At 41.6% G+C, this 12,014-nt stretch overlaps 1 protein-coding gene across 1 annotated transcript in view; it reads left to right on the forward strand.

Moving 5' to 3' along the window:
- Positions 1-12,014, forward strand: part of TAC3 (tachykinin precursor 3) — a 132,488-nt gene that overhangs the window by 52,468 nt on the left and 68,006 nt on the right. Inside the window, exon 2 of the mRNA XM_068265159.1 lies at positions 1,062-1,193. Coding sequence (XP_068121260.1) covers positions 1,083-1,193 — 111 coding nt within the window. The 5' untranslated portion in view covers positions 1,062-1,082. The remainder of the gene's footprint in view (positions 1-1,061; positions 1,194-12,014) is intronic.

The following is a 12,014-nucleotide window of genomic DNA, read 5'->3' on the forward strand; positions in this document are numbered from 1 at the left end:
CTATAAACACCCCTGATCATCATCATTATTATTTTACATCACTTGTCATTTCAAGACTGAAGCATGTTGTTCTCAGATAAATCATTTTAGCTGTATTTGACCTATGTGATTCTTTTCTTTTGAAAGTTACTGTGCTCCTCAGGATAAACCATTTTTTGCCTATATAAATTGCTGTAGTTTGCTGTGAGCTTAACCACTTGACCAGTGAGGGGTTTTACCCCTTGAGCACCAGAGCAATTTTCACCTTTCAGCGCTCCTTCCATTCATTTGTCTATAACTTTATTATCACTTATCGCAATTAAATGAACTATATCTTGTTTTTTTCGCCACCAATTAGGATTTCCTTAGGTGGGACATTTTGCCAAGAATTGTTTTATTCTAAATGTGTTTCAATGGGAAAATAGGAAAAAAAAAATGGGAAAAAATCATTATTTTTCAGTTTTCGGCCATTATAGTTTTTAAATAATGCATGCTACTGTAATTAAAACCCATGAAATGTATTTTCCCATGTGTCCCGGTTATTACACTGTTTAAATTAAGTCCCTATCACAATGTTTGGCGCCAATATTTTATTTGGAAATAAAGGTGCATTTTTTCAGTTTTGCGTTCATCCCTAATTACAAGCCCATAGTTTATAAAGTAACAGTGTTATACCCTCTTGACATAAATATTTAAAGAGTTCAGTCCCTAAGGTAACTATTTATGTATTTTTTTTTTATTGTAATTTTTTTTTATTTATTACAAAAAAAAATTGGGGGAGTGTGGGAGGTAATGAGTTAATCTATAATGTAAAACTATGTATAGGTATATGAAAAATGCTTTTGGGTGTAGTTTTACTATTTGTTAACAGCAAAGTTTGATAAAGTTTAGTGAATTGAGGCCATAGTGTACTTTTCAATATTTTCATTGCATTTAAACCAGAGACCTTTGTTGGTTTACTGTGGTTTATATCTTACAGATGAAAACGTCATCTCTTTTGATACTGACATTTTATCTTGCTGTTTTAACAGCTACATTACAATTTTCCTAAATAGCAATGCTTTCGCTTCTGTTTCCTGCAGGGGAAGCAAGAAATTGAGAGAATGAGGAATACTGCAGTTGGTCTGGCAATCCTTTTCCTGATGGCAGTCAAAACATGTCATGGAAGCTGTGGAGAGCCACAGGACACACAGGGCTCAGGTGCTCAATACAAGGTAGGACGCGAGCTGCTAGGAGAGATGTGCAATGGCCTTTTTAAACATGCCAAGATAACAGAAACACAACGTTCTCTTAGATAGGTAATAGGAATGCTCAAGAATAAAACATACTGTATTTCATTGCAAACAAGAAAGCTTTCTTTTTCAATGTATACCATATATATTATTGTTATTGTCTATTTATGTATAGTTGGGACATTTGCCAAAGTATTTTACAGAGTACATAGATCATGAGCTCAACTGAGGCACAGTCAGCGGTATGAATTGCTAACGTTACTGTCACAGTTTAGAGACAATTTTTGGAGGAGTCCAATTATTTTATCAGTATGTTTTGGGAGAGAACCGAGAGTTCCCAGAGGAAACACAAATGGAGAGGACATACAAACAAAAGGATTATTTTCCAAAGTCCATAACCCTACTATTAAAAGGATATCTCCAAATATAAACACCAATAAATATAAAATAAACCTTGTACCCCTGTAAACAAGGAGCGTACAAAATGTATCACACTTAAAACAATACACGATACACCATTATGTTCAGGGCTCAGATCACATGAATACATATTATTTAGAAAACAAGGTCCCAAAAGGTATAAACAAAGCCTTGTACCCACAAACTAGGACCCTCAGCTAGCAGGGATTGGGGCTAGATCCCTCAGGCAACAGTTGCGGGACCGTACAGACTGTACAGACACATCACTAGTCTGTAGGTAGTGGCGTAGATAAGGAGCTATGGGCCCCAGTGCAAGTTTTACATTGGGCCCACCAAGCGCTTTATACATAACAATTGATACAGCGCACCAAAATCTGCCAAGGACAACCACAATGTCAGAGGTGCAAGAAGGGGATGGGGAACAGTTTGTTAATGATTACTACTATTCAAAGCATCCACAGAATTGATTATTACCTACCACAGAACAAATAAAGAGCTAATATTGCGCTTGAGGGAGGGCCCCTCTGGCCCACGGACTCCAGTGCGTTCGCAACCTCTGTATCCCCTATTGCCACGCCACTGTCTGTAGGATAGCAACACAATTTGCTGAAGGAGTGGCACATACGAAGCGTCACAGAGTGGGCGGGGTGAGTGAGGAGAACAATGCCCTCAGCCAGTGCTCAGCTGGTGTTGATCTGAAAATCTTATTGTTCACAAATGTGCAATAGTGATCAGGGCCTGCTATACACACACTAGATTCTCCATAGAAGTGATCATTATTGGCTGCCTCAGCCAAATGCACGCTAATATAATGTGTGCATGTAGCCTGAACTGTCTGCAAACATTAAATTGCAGGGAAATGTCAGCTTGTGCCAAAAGAACATGATGCTGAATTCTCAGAGCCTGGATTACTAAGGAAAATTGCAAATAGATGTGTAATATATATATATATATATATATATATATATATATATATATATATATATATACAGTGGGTTGCAAAAGTATTCGGCCCCCTTGACGGTTTCCACATTTTGTCATATTACTGCCACAAACATGAATCAATTTTATTGGAATTCCACGTGAAAGACCAACACAAAGTGGTGTACACATGAGAAGTGCAACCCACTGTATATTTAATTAATTAATCAGCACTGACAAAATTGGTAAATTAAGCTGATCACATTTACTTGCATATGTGCTTAATCATGAAAAGATTTATAGATTCTCCTTGTAATATTTAAACCATTTCTAATTCCTAAAGTGAAGACAGATAAAAAGAGCATAGGGACTCATCTCCATACACCAATAAAACAGCAGGCTTCAAGAGGAGAGAAAATATGTGAGGATCAAAACAGGGCAAACTACATAAACAAATGAGCTTGTGAGGAACTCCTCACCAGTCTATTCTCTATTGGTCCTCAATAAAATAAATAGATAAATGTCGCATATATTATAGTGGGGAATGGAAGCCGGTAATTTAGTACTGTATCAACATAAGTTGTTCAAGACTTACTTTTTTACTGTATTAATTAAAATAATCCAAGTTAGGAATTACAATCCTTACAGATTTAAAGTAGTGATCATCGTAATCTGCTAATTACGATTACGCGAAATAACGCACACATTTTCGCAGTTATGTCTATATGTAATTGCAGATTTGTAATTCAATTGACTTGTATAATCATTCGTAATTACGCATGAATTTAAGCGTAATTTTGTACCGACTTTGGTGTTGAATTTCAAAGCCCCCTAGCATGCTATTGCTAATAAAATTACTACATATGTTAAGAAGAGTAGTGGGTACAAGAGAAAACAATAATTTTTCATTTTATAATTTTTTTCGTTTTTGAGAAAATCGATTTTAAATATGCAAAGAAAAATGGTTATAAAACTCAGAAAAATGACAGTTTAAAAACCATTTATTTTTGTATTTTTAAAATCGATTTTCTCAAAAACTACAAGGTCTTTCTGAGCAATTCTTTTTGCAACTTGTACCCAATATTCTTCTCAACATATGGAGCAATTGTGGTAGCAATAGCATGTATGGGGGCTTTGCTATTAACTGCTAAAGTCAGCATGAAATGTTGTGTAAATTACGTGTAAATTCATGCGTAATTACGAATGGTAACAATTACCTACGAAATTAATTATGCTATTCTCCCGAAATTTCGCATTATGATGCGTAATTGTGTATTATGATACATAATTACGTATGGGCATAATTTCTGCTCATCACTAACTTAATGGGATCCAAGCAGCTTTTTTTCCCCCTGTAGTTTGTTATTGTTTCTAATAGCTGTAGGAGCTACCATCCCCCCACCCTCATCCATCGTTTGCCCTTATTTATCCAGGAGAAGGTGTGAAAATAATCAAGAGTGGCTCTCAAAACTGTTTGAAGGAGGGTGTCCTATCTCCTGCTGATGAAAGATTTTGTATGCTCATTGCTACTACAAATTACTGAAATCCTTATCAACCTGCTCTTTCTGGGGACAGCAGGCCTCAGAAGTCGGGCAATAAATGCATTTAACAAACATTTAAATGTAAAAAGAGGTAGAATGGATTAGTAATGTGCCATATTGTTAACATGCATTTTTAATGTGCTATTGCAATATAGAGATGGCCCGAACAGTTCGCCTGCGAACGGTTCCAGGTGAACTTTTGGTGATTCGCGTTCGCCAGCGAAGGCGAACTTTTGCGGAGGTTCGGTTCGTCCCCATAGTGCACCATCAGGGTCAACTTTGACCCTCTACATCACAGTCAGCAGGCACATTGTAGCCAATTAGGCTGCACTCTCTCCTGGAGCCACTCCCCCCTTATAAAAGGCAGGCAGCGCTGGCTTTTACACTCACTGAAGAAGATAATAAGGTCGTTGCTTCATTGTGGACAGACCAAATTTGATCAGCTGGACAGTCACTGTTGTTCTATCATTGAGCTACCACAGCCCGGCGACCATATGTGCTTGAACACCGCCACGGCCTGCACTCTCGCCATGGTGCGCACCAGTCCAGCATGGCCGTCACTACGCAAACAGCTGTTTGCGGTGCGTTACACAGTGAGTTTGGTGTGCCAGTGTGAAGCAGTACTCTAATTACACTCCCTGATTGATGTATACACATGCACGATGTTTTAAAGCACTTTAGGCCTGTAATTTAGCATTCAATGTGATTTCTGCCGTTAAAACGCTGCTTTGCGTCAAATCCAGATTTTTCCCCGGGACTTTTGGCGTCTGTCCCACTCATCCATGCCCCCCTCCAGGTGTTAGACCCCTTGAAACATCTTTTCCATCACTTTTCTGGCCAGCATAAATGTTTCTAGTTTTCCAAGTTCGCCTCCCTATTGAAGTCTATTGCAGTTCACGAAAGTTCATGCGAACCGAACCTTTTAATAAGTTCATGAACCTAAAATCTGAGGTTCGGGCCATCTCTATTGAGATACCCTGGGTGCTAAAAATGGTGCTCGGTTCACTTTAAGGAATACCCAGGAAGCTCATGGTGACCCAGAACCACCTGGAAGGTATAGAGGGCTGAAAGAGACCAAAAGCCCTCAACTGAAAAGCAAAGCTAAATGTAATTTTGCCTCCTTAATACAGAAGCAGGGGTGCAGCTAAGGTTTTGGTGGCCCCAAGCAGTCCATAACTTGAGGCCCCCATGTACGAAAGAATTCTAAAAAATGGATAGCCACACCTCAAAACAAAGTTGAAAACTGGGCGTGGCCAAACATGATGTGGGTGGAGCCAAATACTAGCAGTTTCTAGGCTAAATTACACCCAGGGCGAGGGCGTAAAATGCACGTGGAGACAGGTATAGGTGCCCGCAGTATAGGAAGCCAGCTATAGTGGCCCCCAGTATAGATTAGATAGGTATATGCCCCAAGTATAGATTAGATAGGTATATGCTCCCCAGTATAATTAGATAGGTATATGCCCCCCAGTATAATTAGATAGGTATATGCCCCAGTATAGATTAGATAGGTATATGCTTCCAGTATAGGTTAGATAGGTATATGCCCCAGTATACATTAGATAGGTATATGCCCCCAGTATAGATTAGATAGGTATATGCTCCCCAGTATAATTAGATAGGTATATGCCCCTTCAGTATAATTAGATAGGTATATGCCCCAGTATAGATTAGATAGGTATATGCCCCCAGTATAGATTAGATAGGTATATGCTCCCCAGTATAGATTAGATAGGTATATGCCCCAGTATAGATTAGATAGGTATATGCCCCAGTATAGATTAGATAGGTATATGCTTCCAGTATAGATTAGATAGGTATATGCCCCAGTATACATTAGCTAGGTATATGTCCCCCAGTATAATTAGATAGGTATATGCCCAGTATAGATTAGATAGGTATATGCTTCCAGTATAGATTAGATAGGTATATGCCCCAGTATACATTAGCTAGGTATATGTCCCCCAGTATAATTAGATAGGTATATGCCCAGTATAGATTAGATAGGTATATGCTTCCAGTATAGATTAGATAGGTATATGCCCCAGTATAGATTAGATAGGTATATGCTTCCAGTATAGGTTAGATAGGTATATGCCCCAGTATACATTAGATAGGTATATGCCCCCAGTATAGATTAGATAGGTATATGCTCCCCAGTATAATTAGATAGGTATATGCCCCTTCAGTATAATTAGATAGGTATATGCCCCAGTATAGATTAGATAGGTATATGCCCCCAGCATAGATTAGATAGGTATATGCTCCCCAGTATAGATTAGATAGGTATATGCCCCAGTATAGATTAGATAGGTATATGCCCCAGTATAGATTAGATAGGTATATGCTTCCAGTATAGATTAGATAGGTATATGCCCCAGTATACATTAGCTAGGTATATGTCCCCCAGTATAATTAGATAGGTATATGCCCAGTATAGATTAGATAGGTATATGCTTCCAGTATAGATTAGATAGGTATATGCCCCAGTATAGATTAGATAGGTATATGCTTCCAGTATAGGTTAGATAGGTATATGCCCCAGTATAGATTAGATAGGTATATGCCCCAGTATACATTAGATAGGTATATGCCCCAGTATACATTAGATAGGTATATGCCCCAGTATACATTAGATAGGTATATGTCCCCCAGTATAATTAGATAGGAGGGAGCAGGGAGAGAGGAGTTTCTGTATAAGGAGCCAAGGTATTTGCAAGTAGAACATTTATTAATATGAATTTCAAGTATTAGCTGCAAACATACATTTAAAATCAATTAAAACTCATCTAATATAGCAGCACTACAATAGGGTTAACCCAGGAGCTACAGTATATAGGTGCATCTATAGATCACAAGTTACCGGTATATATTGTTTTTCTTCAGGCAGAGGCGTAGTTAGAAATCATGGGGCCCCATAGCGCCGTCTCCTCCAGTCACTTCCTTCTACCGCTGCAGAAGTGACGCGACTGCAAGTGGAAGTGATGAGATGCGACGAGGTAGCCGCACTCGCATCACTTCACAGTGGAAACAGGCCCTAAGTTGCACGTTTTCTAAACTGTGCAGGAGCAAAATGCCCTCGGCTACCTCATGCTCATCATGATTGAGGAGGTGACCACGGCTGCGACAGTGCATGGAGTGACAATGACATAGTGGTGCTGAACAGGGAGGATGGTAAGGGACCTAAAAGACTACAGGAATAAGCCCAAGGTAATTAAAGATGACCCCCTGTATAGGTAGCCAGAAGTAGCCCACTCAGTATAGGTAGCCGGAGATGACCACCCATATAGGTCGGCAGAAGTAGCCCCCTCAGTAAAGGTAGCCAGAGGGCCCCCAGTATAGGGAGTTAGAAGTACCCCCCCCCCCCCCAACCCAAATATAAGTAGGCAGAAGGACCCCAGCTATACCCCCTAACCAGTGTAGGTAGGCAACCCTCTCTCCCCCCACCCAATAGGTAGACAGAAGCTAGTGTCTGGAAAATGACATAATTGGTCGTGCCCATTAAAAGCCAAATTTCTGATAACCAATTTGAGCAGATCAATGGAATTGATTTGTTTTGAATCGATTCTATTGATCTGATTGAATTGGTTAGTGAGAATTGAGCCGTTAATAGGCACGACAGATCATACCACAGTGGAAACGGTTGATTGGCCATGGGATTGTATCTTTAATGGGCACCTTTGGATAATAAATTGGTGTTTGGGGCAGGTTTGTCTGGCAATGCCATACTGATAGAAATCAGGTTTTTAAGGGATCATTAAACATTAACAGATGCAGCCTCAGGGGAACTATAAGGCTCAGCGGGTCCTACTGTAAGATCTTGCTGAGCAGCTGCAAATTCATTAATGATAAAAATTAACTTTTTTTGAAACTGCAAGTGCTCTGCTCATGCTGGGCCTTGTGATCTGAGAGGCTTCCAAAGTGTGTGTCAAGAAAAGAAGAAGAAAGGGGAAGAAAGATAAATATCAGCAGAAGTGATCAGTGACCTTGGTAAACTGACCTTAGGTCACTGCTGGTCTTCCAGCTCTGCAGACATCAGTCAGGCTTTCTCCATTTCAGCACTTGTGCCTGTGAGGTCCGTTCCTCCTCTGGGCAGCCAGGACTTCCCTTGACTTCGGCAGCTGAAATTCGGCTTGTAAATAGCTGCTTCCTCTCCTCTCCGTTACCCAGCCGGGCGGAAGTGAGTTATGTTGCTGCTTGTTTGAAGTGCCGTGTCCCGCAGAGACAGGCATGCAGCCAAGCAGCAGCAACAAGAGAGCCAGCCTCAGAGTCAGACCCCCCATATTGCCACCTGGACCCATGCATCCCGGGACCCCCCTCACCCACTCTGTGGCAAGGGCCCCATAGCAGCCGCTCTGGTTGCTATGGTGATTACTACGCCACTGTCTTCAGGCCCCTTTTATCACTGGTAATCCCATTGCATTTGCTATATTTGTCACCAGCATCAGCTCTTCAATCCAACCCATGTGCCATTACAGCACGCCTCTTTCAAATGAAACACGCTCTCATTACGTATATATATATGTATATGTACAACCTCGCAGCCAAAGCATCAACCAGACTATAATCTCAGATCAGGTTTTCCGCAATGCTCCAAGTTACACCACGCGGCACTAAATGCATCAGCCCGAACACGGCTCAACTTAAATGCGCTTATTGGAAGACAACCGGCGGAGCCGGTACTCACGTAACCTGCTTGTTGCTAACCGCTTAGCAGGATGGTCCTCGGTTGATCCATGCGGATGTATCCATTTTAATTTTTGCGCAATTCAGCGCCATCTGGGTGCATAGGCTAGCCGGGGAAGAGAGTGGAGGCACGGGAGGACCAGCACTCACGTGACGCATTTCGCTCAATCGGCTTCTTCACGTCTGAAAAAGCCGATTGGGTGAAACGCGTCACATGAGTGCGCATCCGCTCTCTTCCCTGGCTAGCCTATGCACCCAGACGGTGTTGAATTGCGCGAAAATTCGACCACATCCCTCTTCCCCACAGTTTCCATTAGTAGGTTGCAGCCGTTGCACATCCTTCTTCTGTTACTGCGTGACCTGATGGCAGATGTACGGCTCAGGTATGCCTCAGGTCAAGCAGTAATAGGGGAACTGTAACCAGGGAGTGACAAGGAAGGGCGCTGTAACTAGGGATGACGTCGGCAGTGTGTGTACAGAGGAATGCTGCAACCTACAAATGGAGACTGTGGTGAAAAGGAGCGTGGCAGCTGGGGTCCTGTTGTGCTTCATCCTGAAAGATGGCGCCTACAGAGGAGGAGAGGAATGCGGTAGGAAGATCAGGTAAGACCTTCCTTGCTCACCCTGATACACTTTATTCCATATTTTTCGATTATAAGAAGCACCAACTGTTTCCCCCAGTTTTGGGGAAGAGAAAGTGCGTCCTATATGCCGAATAATGCAGTATCTTGAAAAGTTCTGCCCGGATTCCCCATTGGTTCTTTCACAGACCAATGGGGAGTATAGCAAGCCCCGAACCAAATGACTGTTACCAGAACCCCCCAACCTCCTTAGCTAACAAATAGCAACCCTCGCCAGCACCAACAGAACCCCTCAGCCACCAACCACAGCATGCCTGACAGAACTGACAACATCACACACACTGCACCGCTATCCCCCAACACTCACAACCGACACGCCACTGAGCTTTCCACCAGGGTTTCACTAACCAATAGGATCCCTCCAGTTTTGCAATTCACAAGTGTTTCAGCAAAAATTTGTGGTACCACCCGAAGTTCGAGGAAATTCTCGCAATACAACCACAGTCGTTTTTGCTCATCCCTAGTGCTGTTCATCTGTCCCTGATGCCTTGAATTGCTGACCTACAACAATTAAGTAAATCAGATGTTTTGATTCTAGTGACTGAGGCGCTACACCTGCTATTGCCGAAATTCTGTTTTGTCCCCATGTTTATTGCCTGATGAAGCGACTGGGCCTGCGAAATGCGGTGCACTTTTTTGGGGTACTATTTAATAAATGTGATTGCTGCTATTCAGACAGTCTTTCGTGTCTGCTTTATGGAGCTAAGTCCACCACTTCCTCCCAGCAAATTTTAAAGTTTTTATCCGCTTATATCCTGCTGGTGCCTCTGTTCTCCTACTGCTCTACTGACTGCGTGCATATTACAGGTGTGTGACCTCATCATCACTGACCTCAGAAGATCAGCATGATAACTGGAATTTTTAATAGAGTCTAAAGATGGCAACCTCAAGCTTCCTCTCACTGCAGGTGCCCTTTAATGATGGGCATCCATCCAGAGCAAGTCAAGTCTCTTTAACACGTAACACATGAAGCAAAATAATATCAAACTGTAAAATACCGTAGTTATGTACGGGAACCTAAAAAGGCTTCATTTTCTTATAAGTACAGCATTACGTTGTAGGAAGTGGAATGCACATAGAGATGTCTGTTGTTCGGCTTCCCCATAGTGACATTAGCTTTATGACCTGAAGCTAAATGAACCAGTTTCCTGCTATAGAATTTCTCTGAATGGCGACACAATCAGGATGATTTAATAAGCGACTGAGAGAGCTAAATATGAGCCTGTTGATTCATAATCCCTCTCAGCAGATAGCACAGCAGAGAAACATCGTATTAGTAGAGATTGAACACTCTGCCCTCACAGTATAAATATTTGGTGATCAGATTTTCAGTACTTGTTTTTGTCCAATGATAACGCAGCCAGAACACAGCCTACATTATATTACTAAAACTAGAGGAGTTATTGCGCACTGATGAATAATTGTCCCTACATAGTGGCTTGGTGGGTAGTTTAATAAATAAATAATAACACTAAAAAAGGTCAATCCTCTACATATGACAGGCGTGCTTTTTGCACCTGACATTTTAGCACTGTTGAAAAAATGAAAATAATAAAAAAGCCACATGAAAATCAGGCTACTATTCACACTGCTTTAGTGCAATACCAGTATAACATTGCCCATCTCTGCATGATAATGTCATTCCCGAATTTATATGTTGCATACATTTTTATGCTGCTATACTGCTTGTTCTTCTGGGGTGAGTCATGTGGGGAGCTCGGCTAAGGCTGTAGGAAGGGTACGGAGGTACCGGGGGGGGGGGGGGGGGGGTCAGAGCAGCGTCTAACTGCAGGTAAAGATTTACCTCACAGGAGCCTATAGGCACAGATGTCCTGGCACCTTAGCCTTCCCCCTTCATGGGCCTACAAACCTTGCCGAACTGCACAGCAACTGTGCTGGCTGGCCCACCTATCACCTCTCCCCTTCTTCCCATGCCCGATGTAGGTAGCTACAGGTGACCTATAGTATTAGGTAGGATGAAGGGAGCTCTCATCAGTGGAATGCCAAGAGCAGGGTGAATAACCTCTCACTTACACTCTGCTCAGCATTCTGCATAGGGAAGGAGGAAGTGAGCCTCCTTTCCATCATCAGGTGTCTGTAAGCACTAGACTTCAGTGTCTTATGGTAAATCCAGCCCTGTCTAACTGACGTCAGGTAAACCACGTGATGTGTTTTGTCACTAAGGCTTCCCCAAACGTGTACCAATAGGTGCCGTAGTTCGTCCTTTTGAACTTGGCTGCATAATTTGCATAGCCATTGTTTTCAATTAAAATTGTAATGATTACAGTGTTCAAAATTGAAGGCACTGCAACAATTAAGCAGAATAGGAGAGCGGTAACTGGATTAAAACAGTAATTATAGAAAAGCTTTTATATTTAGGTCCTTATTTAGGCCATTGTCGAGTTAACTTCAACATTCGTACAGTATATCCAAAATGATTCCTTCCTAAAGGCCCACTCCAGCAAAAAAAGTACACAGTTAAAATCTGACAGAACCGAAAGGGTTTGGACTAGTCCATCTCCACATGGGGGATTCTCAGGGTTTTCTTTAATTTCAATAGCATTTCCTGATTGGCAGTTGATAAATCTAACTGA

The sequence above is a fragment of the Hyperolius riggenbachi genome, chromosome 2 (assembly GCF_040937935.1).
Source record: "Hyperolius riggenbachi isolate aHypRig1 chromosome 2, aHypRig1.pri, whole genome shotgun sequence".
In the NCBI taxonomy this organism is placed as follows: domain Eukaryota; kingdom Metazoa; phylum Chordata; class Amphibia; order Anura; family Hyperoliidae; genus Hyperolius; species Hyperolius riggenbachi.